The following is a 17,383-nucleotide window of genomic DNA, read 5'->3' on the forward strand; positions in this document are numbered from 1 at the left end:
TCTGTTAGGCCGAATAGTCTCCATGCTGAAAATTCTATGTAATTCTATGCAATTGAATCATGGTATTTGATAAGTTACTGAAAACAAAATCAATAAATCTTACGGCATTCTGTGATGCTTCTTGAAGTTTGGCAACGTTGGTCTCAAATGTGCCAATGAGGTCATGTGACCCATCATTATCATAGTCATAGCATTCCACCTGACAAAACAAGTCAAGACGTTTGTCGGTAAAAGAAAAAATTTAAAGCATAATGAAATCAAACACTCCTACCCCATTCCAACCCCGAGGAATCACATCATTTTGGTATAAAATGCAACCTTTAATTACCTTTGGGTCAAAACTACATAAACTCCGCATCTAACTAAACTACATAAAGCACAGCAAATTTATGTCTTTTCCATAAAGAAATTAAATGCATCATTTACAATTTATGTAATTAAGAAAAAAGAAAATTCCTCAGAAGTTAAAAAGCCACTTGGTTTGTAGCAGTTTTGCACTAACACAAAAAAATGTCGTCTAATCAATTAACATATCCTCTAAGCTTTGACATCATTCCAACTGTTCTGGAAAAACTAAAAATTTCACAATAATTTATCCCCACATGCGTTACTATCACACTGTGTTAGCAAACGTATATTCCTTTGCAGAAAGGAAAAACTTCCAATTTCACATTTTTTGGTTAACGGCAGGCAATGTTTATCTTATAGTCCTGCAAGATGAATTCTCAGAAGGGATGAAGAAAGGGGGGTCTTTCCCCACAGCAGTCATTGTATTGAAAGATAATTAGACTTACTTATTGACTACAACAGCAAAAAATAAGTAAAAAGACAATGAAGGTTACTTAATATTGTTTTATTCATAACTGTCTTAAACCATAAATTGATAATTGTTCACAGGTCTCTCCAGCTTTACTTTTATTCCCAACATTTGAATAAATCCCATACTTGAAAATTGATGGCAACACTTCAATAAATTATCTTAACTTCAATTTTTATTAAGTTGTGGAAAGATGCTAATTTTTGGTAGTTAACATTTCAATATCCTATTAAGAATGATGTCTAGGATAAGGTCTATCTACTCATACCACTTTAAAATTCCATCTCAATGAAGAATATGGCTCAAACTTAGTGTCATACAATTTACAGGGAAAGGGAAGGAAATTACAATTCAACATACAGTAACATATTAAAAAAAAATTCTACTTGGGACAAAGAAGCACAGTTCAAATCATAGAATTAATTTTTACTGAGGTAAACCAGAACAAGTAAAACACGGTAGAGAAGCAGTGGCAGACATTTAAGGAAGTATTTCATAACTATCATGAAAGATATATTGCATTGAGCACGAAAGACTCTACCAGGAGGATGCACTATCCGTGGCTAACGAAGGAAGTTAAGGGTGGCATCAAATTGAAAGAAAAAGGGTACAACGCTGCGAAGATTAGAGAGAGATTAAAAACAGCACGGGAACTTGAGTTGTGACATCACAGGAAAGTCGCAAGTTGATTGGCTGATGAGTATTTTGCTCATTTATCTTTCAAAACTCAATTTATCAGTGGTTGTAAGCTTTTATTAGTATTAAAGTTTAGTAATTAGTATGTTGATTGGCTGGCAAGTGCTTAATGTAAGGCAGAGTGTGTTAATAGCTAGCTCAGAACACAGAGTTAGGGAAAATTTAAAAATACCTAAAATGCATACCAATTAAGGAACGTATAAAACTTAGTTGTAGGCGGTACTAGCATTTAATAAGCACAGTAAATTATAGTATACATAGGAATTATTCTTAGTTAATTACAAAAGTAACTAAAGTAAATTAATAAACAACATAAGTAACAATGGCAGGACAGGTGTAGTGTTGCAGCTGTGGAATGTGGGATTGCCTGGATGCCAACACAATCCAGGATAAACACATCTGCAGAAAGCACAAACAGCTAGAGGAGTTCTGGATCAGGATTATTGATCTGGAAGCCACTCTGCAACATCAGGGAGGGGGAGATACCCCCAGACACTTTGTACCAGAAGACAATCACACCACTTAGAATAGGGTCTTCTGTTTTGGTCAGCGGTGAGGGACAGGAGAGTGTGACTGCGAGTGAGGCAGGTAAAGGGACTTAGCAGACAGTAGTGGAGGAGCCTCACCCTTTGCAATTGTCAAACAGGTGGCGCAGTGGTTAGCACCGCAGCCTCACAGCTCTAGCGACCCGGGTTCGATTCTGGGTTCTCCCTGTGTCTGCGTGGGTTTTCGCCGGGTGCTCCGGTTTCCTCCCACATCCAAAAGACTTGCAGGTGATAGGTAAATTGGCCATTATAAATTGCCCCTAGCGTAGGGAGGTGATAGGGAATATGGGGGGGCGGCACAGTGGCGCAGTGGTTAGCACCGCAGCCTCACAGCTCCAGCGACCCGGGTTCAATTCTGGGTACTGCCTGTGTGGAGTTTGCAAGTTCTCCCTGTGTCTGCGTGGGTTTTCTCCGGGTGCTCCGGTTTCCTCCCACAGCCAAAAGACTTGCAGGTTGGTAGGTAAATTGGCTATTATAAATTGCCCCTAGTATAGGTAGGTGGTAGGGAAATATAGGGACAGTTGGGGATGTGGTAGGAATATGGGATTAGTGTAGGATTAGTATAAAATGGGTGGTTGATGGTCGGCACAGACTTGGTGGGCCGAAGGGCCCGTTTCAGTGCTGTATCTCTAAACTAAACTAAAAACACAATTAAACATACATGTAACAGTGGCGAAATAAATCAGATACATTTCACAGGTTTGAGGTGCTTGAAACCAGTCTGGGTAAGAACGAGGTCTGCATGTTGGATGAGCAGACTGGCCATGGCACCATGGTACAGGAAGCCATTCAAGTGGGGGGAGCAAAAAGGAAAGTAGTAGTTGGGGGCAGTATAGGGAGGGGGGTTAATACACAGTTTCTCTGCAGCAAAAAGTGAGAGTCCAGAGGCTGTGTTGTCAGTCAGGTGCCAGGGGTCAGGACATCTGCTCAGGGCTGGAGAGAAACGATCCAGTCATCATGGTTCATGTAGGCACCAACATAGGCAGGACAAGGAAAGAGGATCTACATAGTCAGTTTGAGAAGCAAGGTACCAAATTAAGAACCTCTAAAAGTAATAATCTCTGGCATAGGGCAAATAAGATTAGAGAAATGAATGCATGGATTTATCACTGGTGTGGTAAAGGTGGGTTCTGGTTCATGGGGCACAGGCACCAGTACTGAGGAATGTGGGGCATACCGTTGGGACGGTCTTCAAATTTGGGAAGATGTTATAAATCAAAGAGTAGAGACAAGGCAAGAGGGAATGGTATTAATATGGGAAATGATAAACAGTCCGTGACAGGAAGGGACAGAAGGTACAAATCTAGGAGTAAATTAGTAGATAAGGCTAGAGGTTACAAAAATAAAAAAGGAAAAAAACTAAAGGCTCTGTATCTGAATGTGTGTAGCATTCTCAACAAAACAGATGAACGGATAGCGCAAATAGAAATAAATAAGTACAATCTGATAGCCATTACAGAGACATGGCTAAAGGATGACAGATTGGGACCTGAATTTTGAAGGGTACATGATATTTAGGAAGGACAGGAGGCGAGGAAAAGGTGGAGGGTGGCTCTGTTAATTAATGATTAGCGCAATAGAGAAGGATAACCTAAGTTCAGGAAACCAGGATGTAGATATAGTCTAGGTAGAGATGAGAAATAATAAAGGCAAGAAGTCACTTGTGGGAGTGGTGTACAAGCCCCCTAACAGTACGCACACAGTAGGACGGGGTATAAAGGAAGAAATAATGGGAGCTTGTCAGAAAGGTACGTTAATAATCATGGGGGATAGACTGGAAAAATCAGATGGACAGAGGTAGCCTAGATGAGGAGTACATAGAATGTTTTCAGGATAGTTTCTTAGAACAGCACGTTTTGGAGCCAGAGAGCAGGCTATACTAGACCTGGTATTGTGCAACGAGATAGGATTAATTAATGACCTCATAGTGAAGGTGCCCTTAGGCAGCAGCGATCACAATATGATTGAATTTTATATTCAGTTTGAGGGAGAGAAGAGCGGGTCTAAGACTAGTATTTTAAACTTATAGTCGTTTGGTAGTACAGAACTTGAGTATTGCTGAAAAGAGACATTTTGTCGAAGCTTTTGGCCTTGCACTCATCAGGACAATTTGCAAGACTACCAATATAAGGGGAGCAACAAATTTATACTATGAGAAGAGAGTGCTGACTGGTTGGCAAGTTTACTCTGATTGGTAGCGGGGTTGCCATGGAGAATGCACCAGTTTATGATGGCTGACAGTTAACTGCCCAGATTTGTTTGAAATTTAAACCAGGCAGCTTGACTGATTGGTCAAGGCAATGCCTTGACCAATGAACCAGCGAATGGCTGTCACTTATTTTGCAGACAGAAAGAACATGTACACACATTGTGCCTGTTTCGGTTAAACAAAATAAGAGCATCATTCAGATCCTGCTATATTTTTAGCAAAATCTGGCCCATTGCCAAGCATAATTAAATGTACAATTTAAAATAGTCAACATGACACTCAAACCATCTCAAAAATTGTATGTGCACTTTCCCAGGATTGAAACCAGTAAATTCGTTGAAAAAAATTTTATTTCCAATACTGGCAATAACACTGTCCAACCCACGCATTCATGGTAGAGAATGGGGTGCCTGGAATCTCATGCACAGTTAAGCAATAACACATCAACCAATGACGAATTGAAAAACATGACGGGTTGCTTTTCCTTCAGAAGGATCAAATTTCATGCCAAGCTGAAAGCAATGACAATCTGCTCTGTAACTAAACACACAGGTCAGCAAACATTGGTAAATATTTTCTCATCTTTTCAATTAATGGCAATGGATCTTTTGAAAGTGTAATTTAATTTCCTTAATTTAGGTAAAAATGAATACCTTGACTGGCCTCTGTAAGTCACCATTACAGAGGGAATGCAAAGGGATTTTAAATGCTTTCCAACTGGGATTCAAGTTGTTTTGAATGACCTGAGAAGGAAAACAAAGAAGGAGGAGATGAAAGAACACAATTGGAAATACAACCTATTCCAATCATTTCCTCTTCGCAATGGGAGTTTGAGGCTATAATTAAGTTCATTTTTATATCAACAATTTATGCCCATTATCTGGAACAACAGACAATTATGGTATCATTTGGGCCTCTAGCTCCAAACTCTTCCCTTGGGCATACTGCATAATGTCAGTGGTGGGGTGCATCTTCTTTTCTACTGTGTAGTTTAAATTTTGAGAAATCAGTGTTTCTGAATACCCACTCCCCTTCTCCAATATTAATTTAGTAGCCACATAATAGAAGTAAAATTTCCTATTTTGGACATTGATTTGGATAACCCCAGCCTCCTTTTTTCTAGTATCAGTTGATAAACTACCTCTTTAAACCCTTCCACCTCTACCACCATGCAAGAGTTCATGGATTTCTTGGTTACCAAACTAGAAACCACTGACCTTGTTGCCTCTGTTGTTTCTTCCCCTTCCCCAAGTTAACCAAGCTAAATTCACCCCCACCTACCCCACACAAGCCTAGAACACCATCTCTCAATGTCATTTCTCCTCATCTTCAATCATCTATAAGCATTTCACCCACAAGAACCATCTCCAGCTCCCTCAATCTCATTCCCCTCCTAAAAGCCCAAATCAGCCAATTTCGATCCTTGGCTACCATTTTAGCCAATCAATAATGCAAATTGTTCCCTCTCCTCCAGCACTGTCCCTCCCCACCTTTCAAAACTACTCTCATCACCCCCTCTTTAAAAGACTATTCTTTATCCATTTGCCCTTGAAAACTACTGTCCAATCTTTAACCTCCTTTTCATTTTCAGAGTCCTTGAATGTGCTGTCACCTCCCACATGTGCCCAATGCTTCCATAACCCCATTTGAAATCCTCAAATCAGATCTCAGTCCCTCCCATATACCAAAACATTCTCCGTAACCACATGTGCAGTGCACTGACCCTCTGATCCTCTCTGCAGCCTTCCACACAATTGATCGAACAATCCTTATTCAACACCTCTCCTCCTCCATCGAACGCCATGGGATTGACTTTGCTTGGTTCCACTCTTAGCTATTCACTTCTAAGTGGAGAACTCTAGTAATGGCTTGGCCTTCTCAGCTCCACACTATCACTTCTGGAGTTCCCCAAGGATTCATCTTTCCCCTTTACAAGTTGTTCCTTGACCACATTATCTGAAGCCATGGAGTCAGCATCCATATTTATGCCAACGTCACCAGCTCTAACTCTCCACCACTTCCCTTAATCGCTCCATTGCCAAACTGTTTGTATAATACATAAGCTTGGATAAGCCATAAGTTTCTCCAATTTAAGAGTTGGAAGTCTGAAACCACTGTCTTCAAATTACACAACCTCTTCACCAACTCTATTTCCCTCCCCAGTCACGGTCTCAGGCTGACCGCCCATCCTTCAACCTCAAATTCAGTAAATCCAAAAATCTGTCAGTATCTTAATCCAAACCAAATCTCACACAACTATCATAACCATCCCCACTGGGCTACCCGACCCCCCAACACCTACAACTTAAAATTCTCATCCTTGTGTTTAAACTCTTTTACAGGCCCCCCCCCTTCCCAAACTTCCAATTTTCTCCAGCCCTACAAACCCTCAAAACACTTGGTTTCCTTAACTCTGGCCTCACGTCAACTTTCCCCCTAGTATCCCACAATTAGTAGCTGTGCCTGCGACTGCTTTCAGGAATCCCTTCCCTAAATTACTATGCCTTTCTATCTCCCTCTCCTCTTTTAAGACCTCCCAGAAAACCCAATGGTTTGGTCATCTCCCAATCTCAATCTCTCTTTTGGCTCATAGTCTGTTTTTCTTATGCCTCTTTGAAGTACCTTTTTCTCTATTAAGGGCACTACAAATGGAATTGTTAATGTTAACCTCATAACATAGAATCATAGAATGATTACAGAACAGAAGGCGGCCATTTGGCCCTTCGTATCTGTGCCGGCTCTTTGTAAAAGTGACTCAGCTAGTCCCATTCTTCTGCCTTTTCCCTGTAGCCCTGCACATTTTCTCGCTTCAAGTAATTATCCAATTCCCTTTTGAAAGCCACATTTGAATCTTCCTCCACCACACCCTCAGGTAGTGCATTCCAGATCCTAACCACTTGTTGCGTAAAAAAGATCTTCCTCATCTCAGCTTTGGTTCTTTTGTCAATCACCTTAAATCATGTCTGGTTCTCAACCTTTCCACTAATTGCAACAGTTTCTCTCTATCTACTCTGTTCAGACCCCTCATGATTTTGAACATCTATCAAATCTTCTCTCAGAAGAACAGCCCCAACTACTCAGAGGGTTGTGAATCTTTGGAATTCACTCCCCCCCCCAAGGACTTGGAAGCTCAGTTATTGAGAATGTTTAAAGTAGAGATTGACAGATTTCTAAATACCATTGACAAAGGGATATGAGGATAGTGTGGGAAAAAGGCAATAAAATGGATGATCAGCCATGATCATACTGAATGGTGGAGCAGGCTGAATGCCCTACTCCTGCTCCTATGTTCTCATGTACCCATGTAACTGAAGTCCCAAATCTCTGCAACCGTTCTCGTAAACCTTTACTGCATACTCTCTAATGCCTTTACATCCTTCCTAAAATGTCGTGCCCAGAATCGGCCATAAGCCTCCTATTTTTTTTTCCCTCATTCAATCCTCTATATCCCTCGACATCCAGGGCTCCCCCTTGGTCCTACCCGTCACCTTAATGGGTACATGTTGGCTCTGAACTCTCACTATTTCCTCTTTGAATGACACCTACTGATCTGATGTAGACTTTCCTACAAGTAGCTGCTCCCAGTCCACTTTAGCCAGATCCTGTTTCATCATATTAAAATAGGCCTTCCCCCGTTCAGTACCTTTATTTCCGGTCCATCTTTGTGTTTTTCCATAACTACCTTAAATCTTAGAGTTATGGTCACTATCCCCGAAATCTTCCCCCGCTGACACTTCTACCACTTGTCTGGCTTCATTCCCTAGGATTAGGTCAGTACTGCCCCTTCTCTTGTAGGACTTTCTACGTACTGGCTCAAAAAGCTCTCCTGTATGTATTTTAAGAATTCCGCCCCCTTTAAGCCTTTTGCACGAAGACTATCCCAGTTGATATTGGGGAAGTTGAAATCCCCTATTACCCTGTTATTTTTACACCTCTGAGCTTTGCCTACATATCTGCTCCTCTATCTCTCCCTGACTGTTTGGAGGCCTGTAATATACTCCCAGCCAAGCGATTGCCCCCTTTTGGTTTTTTAAGTTTTACCCATATGGCCTCATTTGAGGAAGCTTCTAAGATATCAAACTTCCTTACTGGAGCAGTTGACTCCTTGATCAACAGTGCAATGCCACCTCCTCTTTTACCCCCTCCCCTATCACTCCTGAAGATTCTATAACCTGGAATATGGAGTTGCCAGTCCTGCCCCTCCCTCAACCATGTCGCTGTGATAGCAATATCATAATGCCATGTGCTAATCAATGCCCTCAATTTATCTGCCTTACTTGTATGACTCCTTGCACTAAAATAGATGCAATCCAGCCTTGCATTTTTCACTTGTGCCTCAAGAGGTCTATATTTGCTCTGCCTTCCAGACTGACTCAGTTTCTCTTCTATATTTGACTAGGCATCACCCCCTACTGTATCTCCACTCTGTATCCCATCCTCCTGCCAAATTAGTTTAACCCCCCTGCCAACAGCACTAGCAAACCTCCCAGCAAGAATGTTGGTCCAGCTCCGGTTCAGGTGCAACCCATCCAACTTGTACAGGTCCCACCTTTGCGAGAAACAGACCCAGTGATCCAGGAAACTAAAGCCCTCCCTCCTGCACCACCTCCTCAGCCACGCATTCATCTGCTCTATCCTCCTTTTCCTTCACTCACTAGCACGTGGCACCGGGAGTAATCCAGAGATTACATCCTTTGAGGTCCTGCTTTTTAATCTGCTACCTAGCTCCCTAAATTCTTGTTGCAGGACCTCATCCCTCTTTCTACCTATGTCGTTGGTACCAATGTGTACCATGGCCTCTGACTGTTCACCTTCTCCCTTCAGAATGTCCTGCAGCCACTCCAAGACATCCTTGACCCTAGCACCAGGGAGACAACATACCATCCTGGAGTCTCGTTTGCAGCCACAGAAACACCTATATGTTCCCCTTACAATTGAATCCCTTATCAGTATGGCTCTCCCACTCTTTTTCACCCCCTCCTGTGCAGCAGAGCCATCCGTGTGCCACAAAATTGGCTGTTGCTGCTTTCCCCTGAGAGGCCAACCCCCCCCCCCCCCAAACGGTATCCAAAGCAGTATATCTGTTTGAGAGAGGGATGGCCACAGGGGACCCCTGCACTACCTGCCTGTGCCTACTACTCCTCCTGGTGGTCACCCATCCCTTTTCTGCCTCTGCAGCCATTACCTGCGGTGTGACCACCTCGCTAAACGTGCTATCCACGATATCCTCAGCATCGGGGATGCTCCACAGCGAGTCCAAAGTAAGTCATTAAATGCTTTACATAAGGACTAAAGTAAAATGATCAGTGTCTTAATATTTGATTAAAGCAAATTGCCAGCAGTTATCTCTTAAGGCAGATACCTTACCTCTGTTCTATGTGCCATTTGCCACTTTCCATCCTCAGTCTGTTTATGGAACTCCAAATAAGGATCTGATTTCCCAAAGAGATCCTGACCAACACCATTACGGAGTAATAAAAAAAAAGGGAACAATCATTGCTTAGATAGAAATGGAATACATTATAAACCAGAAACTTTATTTATTAGATGCATTGCACTGAAAATAACAAAGCTCAGAAAAGGTGGGAAGTGGTACATTAGCGTGTCGGTTATGTTCCAGGATTAATAATCCAGATACTTGGACTAATAATCCAGAAAGCGTAAATTCAAATCCCGTCAGTTTGAGAATTGGAATTTTTTTTGGATATCGGGAATTAAGAAAGACCATAGAGCTGTTGTATTGCTGTAAAAGAAAAAGACTGGATGTCCTTGAGGGAAGAAGCCCACCACTCTTACCCTGTCTGGTCTCTATTGTGCCTCCAGTCTCACACCAACATGGTTAACTCAACTCTCCTCTGAAGTCACCTAGCAACCACTCAATTGTTTCAAACTGAAAGAACCTTGCCACATGGTTCAAGAAGGGCCACTTTTACCTTCTCAGGGCAAATAGAGATGGGCAATAAATCTTGGCCAGGCCAGCGACACCCACATCTCGACAATGATTTTTTTTTTTAAAAAAGTAGGAAAATCTCAGCATGACCACTATAAAGAAGTGTCTAACAAAGATCTGAAATGCAAAAAAATAGTGGGGGATGTTAATCGCCAAGTTGCACTCAAACTGCTCTTAGCATCACATATGTGGATGACTGCTCTCTCACTCACTGTTGGCTGCATGGCAAAGATGTGGGGGTGGGTTGGGGGTGCATGTTAGTGGTGGAACAGATTAGTTTTAAAAAAACAATTGGAATTTTAGTAAAAGTTTAACAATACCTTCTTATCAAGATTCCGTGCTTGAACTTGAAAGTTTACCATCCTGTTATCTTTCACTTCTTCTGCCAAAATCTAAGAGCCAAGAAATTTTATTTTTTTTAAAAATAGGTGGTCCTAGTAAACACACTTCCATCGTCTACTAGCTTTGGAAATGTGCTTACGATGTTGGAAGGATTTATACTTAGTGTACATTAATCTTAATTTCAATAATCTTACCTCACAGGATTCAAATACCAAATTAAATTTTGAGCAGTCTATTTACTTCCTTGTTATTAGTTCTACTGACAGCAAGATTACACTTGAACTCCACTTGATGCATGCTGTCACACTTGCTGATAATTCAAGTTAAAAAAAACACAAGATACCACAAGACCATTTGAATAACTTTACAGACTGCTCATCTTAAAAACTACAGAAATAGTGAAATTTAATCCATGATGCACAGCAAGCTGGGCAAATACAATTTCTGCCCCCATATCTTGGAACATAATGCTGGAAATTAAAATTATCTTTGGGGTGTTTTACTGCTTACTAGGTTTCTAATTTTCAAGACAGCATTAAGAATTTACACCCCAATAGATAAGCAACAGTGCTATTGCCCTAAGCAGGGTACAACAGACAGACTTGTGTTCATATACTCACAATGTTCCCAATTTAAAAAGCTTAATGTATCGGAACCTTTAGGCAAACACACCTGCTGAAAATACTGTTCGAGCCACTAAAAATACTTCTAATCTTTCAAGTTGCTATATGAAACATTAAACACCATAAAACCTTATCCAACTTTAACATTTCAGGGCATTAATCTGCATCCCACTTGAATTGTACAGAATGTCTGAAGCAGATTAGGTCTTTACCGAGATCGTTCCTTTTCCTGCAAGCTTTCCATTTTTCAGTAGGAGAGGTCTCATCAGTTTCTTGCTCGAGACAATCTGTCAAAACAATTGAACCATAATCAGCTTGATGATAAACTATGATTGCAGCTGATAAAGCTGTTTATGCACCAAGCAGGAAGATTTCACAATAGCAACGTAAAGTTTAAAATGAATTGAAACCAGCTGACCCATTGCAGTATCAAAGGAAAGACAGGCAGCTCATCAGTTCACACCAATGATTTCCCCCATCATACTGCAGAATGGCCATGTTACCAGGAAAGATCAAGAACTTATCTTTAGGAAGGGCCAAATAAAAATGAATGGGTCATCAGACAAGACAAATGAACCATTCTTGCACACAATGCTGCTAAGTATCTCAAATACTATTGTCTGTCAAGGCAGCTAGCATGCAAATTCAGCACACAAACATTGAAAGTTTCTGTTAAAGTGCAGTAATGTCATATAAACTGGATCTAAGGATTAACCAGAGAGGTGAACATTTGAAAAAAATCAAATGAGGAAATGTAAAAATAAATTGGAAGGATCGTTAGAAACTAATTTGCACCAGACATCCAAATTCCAAGGGGCACTGAAGTTGTAAGTCATTATATCCTCTAATGTACAAATTAGCATGTTATCGCATGCATATGGGCCAAGCAATAGATCATTTACTTGATTGGCAGTTATTAAAGATTTGTATTATGATATCCATGAATTTATTTAAAAATGCAAAATTTGAAGACATGAAACAACCCACATCCTTTATCATTCTGCACCCCCAGTGGAAACTCATGAAAAGTAGCAAGGAACTCATTAGGTGAAGGAAAAACAATGTTTTAATAAGCTAATGAACACATAGGATAACTTCACTTTTGTATTAACTGGTCTAAGGTTAAAATTCTCCAAATATCAAATCATATTTTCACTATAATTTGTTCCCTCATTTTAATTCACAGTACTGATAGATTTTGACAACCAAAGTCAGACAAAGGGTTTAAAGAATATTGGGGAGGAGAAGTTATATTTAAAGAAAATTGTTCAGAGTAATTTTACAGAAACATGAGTTACATGTGCGTTTTAATATATGCGACAGGGGAAGTCTCATTTTGTTGCCTGTGCTATCCCCAGTACTTGCACTCATGTCTACACTGAAAAGGTTACATGTTTACAAAATTCATTGTACTTTCACCAACTATCAATAGATAATACTCAACATTTTTTGAAAAACAGATTTCATGCAATTTAAAAGGGTATTCAGCACTCCAGAATGTCAAAGACCAAAAAAAATTTCTAGAGCTAAAAATAAATACCCAGTCTACATCAATACAACTCACCAAGGCTCCTTCGTTAGCACCTTCAAAAACTGTGGCCTCTACCACCTAGAAGGACAAGGACAGCAGATGCATGGGAACACCACCACCTGCAAGTTCCCCTCCAAGCCACAAACCATCCTGTCTTGGGAACTATATTGCAGTTCCTTCACTGTCACTGGATAATAATCCTGGAACTCCCTTCCTAACAGCACTGAGTGTACCTAGGACTGCAGCAGTTCAAGACAACAGCTCGCCACCATCTTACGAAGGACATTTGGGATGGGCAATAAATGCTGCCCTAGCCTGCAATGCCTACATCCCTTGAACAAAATATTTTTAAAAAATTAATCCAGGGCACTTGGAACCTACCCAATCTGCATGACGCATCTACTAACTGTCAAAGCTAACCACTAGAAGGCAGCACTAGAAACTTAAAAATGGCCAGCCAGGAGACTTGAACTCTCGTGAACTGTCAACAGTAATTTAACAATACATAAAATAATGACAGTGTTGGGTAGCATTTTGAATAAACAGAAATTCAGTACCGTGTATGCAATGGGAAGTCACAAGACAACTAATATAGTATTTCTAAATATAAACCATTCAGATTTTCTTAAATTCACATTGCTATCTCCTCAGCTCATCTGCTGCTGAAACCTTCATCTGCTGTTGTTACCTGTGGACTCGACTATTCCAATGATATGCTGGCCAGCCTCCCACCTTGCACCCTTCTAATGAAAATATTCCCATCTCAAGAATTTCTTAGGAAAGCTTAGAATGTTGAATTTTTCAGGAGGCAGCCATTTAGCCAATCACACTATGCTGGCTCTCTGAAAGAATAATCCATTTATAGAAAGCTTTCCAAAAGCAAATTTCAAAACCAGCCTTTGAAACTAAAGATTCAGCCTCTATAGTTAAAGGGAGAATACATTTTAAAATATACACAGTAAATTGATTCCTTTAAAAATGAACATTCCTCCTCTCATTCTTCCTGCTACATACACCTAAAGGTATTATGGAGGTTTCTGTATGGGTGAGTACAGCCAGTGAAAAAAAAAGTAGCTAGCTATAAGTACATCTCTCTCAGACTGGAGTTCTTAGGGCAATACTGTTCATAATTCAGCAGTGTGGCACCAAATCACTAATTTAACTTCACACAAACATATAATGCAAGAAAATGAGAGAGTGGTGCAGTAGGATTGGTTATTCTGATAGAGTTCAATAAGGAAAATTTACTCTTCAATTATGTGTGTTATACCTGCGTGAGGAGTGGAAAAAGCAGAGGGAGTCAGAGTTATACAGCAGAGAAATAGGCCCTTCGGCCCATCCCGACTGTGTCAACAATCAAGCACATATCTATTCTAATCCCATTTTCCAGCACTTGGCCCGTAGCCTTGTATGCTATAGCGTTTCAAGTGCTCATCTAAATACTTCTTAAATGTTGTGAGGGTTCCTGCTACTACCACCCCTTCAGGCAGTGTGTTCCACATTCCAACCACCCTCTGGGTGAAAACATTTTTTCCTCAAATCCCCTCCAAACCTCCTGCCCCTTACCTTAAATCTATGCCCCCTGGTTATTGACACCTCTGCTAAAGGAAAAAAGTTACTTCCTATCTACCCTATCTATGCCCCGCATAATTTTGTATACCTCAATCATGTCCCCCCTCATCCTTCTCTGTTCTAAGGAAAACAACCCTAGCCCAGCCAGTCTGTCTTCATAACCAAAATGCTCCAGCCCAGGCAACATCCTGGTGAATCTCCTCTGCACCATCTCCAGTGCAATCACATCCTTCCTATAGTGTGGTGACCAGAACTGTACACAGTCCTCCAGCTGTGGCCTAACTAGCGTTTTGTACAGCTCCATCGTAACCTCACTGCTCTTATATTCTATGCCACGGCTGATAAAGGCAAGTATCCCATATGCCTTCCTAACACCTTATCTACTTTTGCTGCTTCCTTCAGTGATCTATGGACAAGTACGCCAAGGTCCTTCTGTACTTCCTAGGGTCCTACCATCCATTGTATGTTACCTTGCCTTGTTAGTCTTCCCAAATGCATCACCTCACACTTCTCAGGATTAAATTCCATTTGCCACAGCTCTACCCATCTTACCAGCCCATCTATATGGTCCTGTAATCTAAGGCTTTCTTCCCCACTATTTATGACACCACCAATTTTCATGTCATCTGCAAACTTACTTATAATACCTCCTATACTTACGTCTAAATCATTAATGTACACTACAAACAGCAAGGGTCCCAGCACCGATCCCTGTGGTACACCACTGGTCACAGGCTTCCATTCGCAAAAACAACCCTCGACCGTCACCCACTAAGCCAATTTTGGATCCAATTTGCCAAATTGCCCTGGATCCCATGGGCTCTTACCTTCTTAACCAATCTCCCATGTGGGACCTTATCAAAAGCCTTACTGAAGTCCATGTAAACTACATCAACTGCTTTACCCTCATCTACACATCTAGTCACCTCCTCGAAAAATTCAACTGAGTTTGTTAGACATGATTTCCCCCTGACAAAGCCATGCTGACTATCCTTGATTAATCCCTACCTCTCCAAGCGGACATTAATCCTGTCCCTCAGAAATTTTTCCAATAGTTTCCCTACCACTGATGTTAGGCTCACTGGCCTGTAATTACCTGGTTTATCCCTGCTACCCTTCTTGAATAACGGTACCACATTCACTGTCCTCCAGTCCTGTGGCCAGAGAGGATTTGAAAATTTGCATCAGAACCCCTGCTATCTCCGCCCTTAACAGCCTGGGATATATCTCATCTGAGCCTGGGGATTTGTCCACTTTTAAGCCCGCTAAAACTGCTAATACCTCAAAGGGAGACTTATTTTCCAAGCATTTTCACAGTTAGGAAGATGAAAATTCATTGAAAAAGTTAAACAGAGACATTATTATGTTGCTTTTGCATTCTCTCAAATCTACTTTGTAAATGGCTCACAATGATTAGTATTTGTTCTAGCACTGATAGTGTTACTACATAAACTGAAGTATGCAGACATTAAACTTCAAGGCAAATGATTCTTGAACCAAGTTATTGTACTATTTGTGATGATTACTTCAATAACCATGCTATCTTTGCATGTATACAGTTAAGAAAATACAACTTTGTGATCATTTATTTCTTGAGCTTTGGTAAGCAAACAGTTAAATGGTGTCCCATCAATGCTGCACTTCATTCATGCTATTGAGAGCACGTTTTCTTCTTATTCACATTGGTTTAAACTTGGGACAAAAATGGGTATAAATCTGGTTGTAGCAAAGATAAATCAAGATTTCTCTTTTTAAACAAAAGTCTGAACTTCAGTGAGAGTTTAAATTCTTTCATAATCAATGAATGACCCAGAATTGTAGGAAAGCACCCAGAGTATGCGAGATATGGAATTATAACAAAACCATGGTATTTACCTGTCCCAGAGTGCATTCAAAATGCCCCAGGAAGTCATCATCCTTCAAGTCAATTGTTTTGTTGTCAATATCATAAATTCCAAACTTCAATTTCTGAACCTGCTCGAAGTAGTAATCCACCAGGAACTTCTTTGAGAACTTTGGAGCGAGACAGTTTTTAACTCTTTCCGTGCGATCAATCTACAAAATAAATATGCCCCAACTTAATGAAGGCAATAAAAATAAAACATGTTTCTCCAGATATAGCCATTGATTTAAAGCCAGTCAGTTTACATCAAGTACTAAACAACAGGGTTACTGAAAAAGTAGGCAGGCCAAATCTCCCTAGAAAAACAAGGGTTGAATTTTACCAGCCCCCCTCACACTGCAGGGACCAGTAAAATTTTACAGGGAGAGGCCCGCCTCAACCTGCGATGTCACGAAGGGCCCACCGCATATTACCAGCGGCAGGGGGATCTTGGTGTGCACCACCCCCCCCAACCTCGGTGGCAGGCCCTTCATCTCCATATGTAGATTGACATTAATTCTATTCAAATTATCTTACCTGGAGTCCCATGCTGATTTTACGGCCTCCGCGCGCCTTCGGAACTCCGCACGGAGTTCTGAGGCGAGAACCTGGTGGGGAGGGGGGAGTAATAAAACTTTCAGGGCGGGAGGGGTTGAGGAGCAGAGAAATCATTTTATATTGGATGTGGGGATGGTGGGAAGTGGTTTATAGACCAAATGTTAGAAGTTTAGGGGGTAAAGTTCAGGTAGGGAAAAAGGCATGTGTTGGTCATTTCAGGCATTGGTGGGGGGGTGAGGTTGGTTAGCTCAGTTGGCTAAAATGTGGTGAATAACTCCAATCCCCATACCGTCTGAAGTTGTTCTTGGGACCTGCCTCCTCACATTGCCCCGCAGTGATATTATGGCATTAGCCATGATTAGCAACCCTCGGCCAACGAGGACATGACATAGAGGGAGAGATGCTTATAACAAAGTGAAAATTTTTACTGTATTGCCAATCCATCTCTTGGGCCCACAAAAGAGTGTTTCAAACTGTTAAGTCTCACTCTAAATGGAGTAAATTACTTTTAAAGATTTTAAAGCTGCTAATTTTTTTCTTACTTTTCCTGTCATTTTTTCTCTTTTCCTTAACGCAATAAGTCATTCCCTCTCTATTTCTCCTTCAGTACCTGATTTGACTAATTCACCCTCCTCCGTCATTTGTTTCCTGAGGGCTG

General features: G+C 40.9%; 1 protein-coding gene across 5 annotated transcripts in view; it reads right to left on the reverse strand.

Moving 5' to 3' along the window:
- Positions 1-17,383, reverse strand: part of LOC137369916 (copine-3-like) — an 84,234-nt gene that overhangs the window by 43,549 nt on the left and 23,302 nt on the right. For all 5 annotated transcript variants that reach the window (XM_068031646.1, XM_068031650.1, XM_068031648.1 and 2 more), the window contains exons 3-8: positions 16,161-16,340; positions 11,395-11,469; positions 10,538-10,609; positions 9,635-9,718; positions 4,921-5,010; positions 104-199 (exon numbers count right to left, since the gene is read on the reverse strand). In XM_068031646.1, the coding sequence (XP_067887747.1) occupies positions 104-199; positions 4,921-5,010; positions 9,635-9,718; positions 10,538-10,609; positions 11,395-11,469; positions 16,161-16,340 (597 nt within the window). The remainder of the gene's footprint in view (positions 1-103; positions 200-4,920; positions 5,011-9,634; positions 9,719-10,537; positions 10,610-11,394; positions 11,470-16,160; positions 16,341-17,383) is intronic.

Source organism: Heterodontus francisci, chromosome 5 (assembly GCF_036365525.1).
Source record: "Heterodontus francisci isolate sHetFra1 chromosome 5, sHetFra1.hap1, whole genome shotgun sequence".
Lineage (NCBI taxonomy): Eukaryota > Metazoa > Chordata > Chondrichthyes > Heterodontiformes > Heterodontidae > Heterodontus > Heterodontus francisci.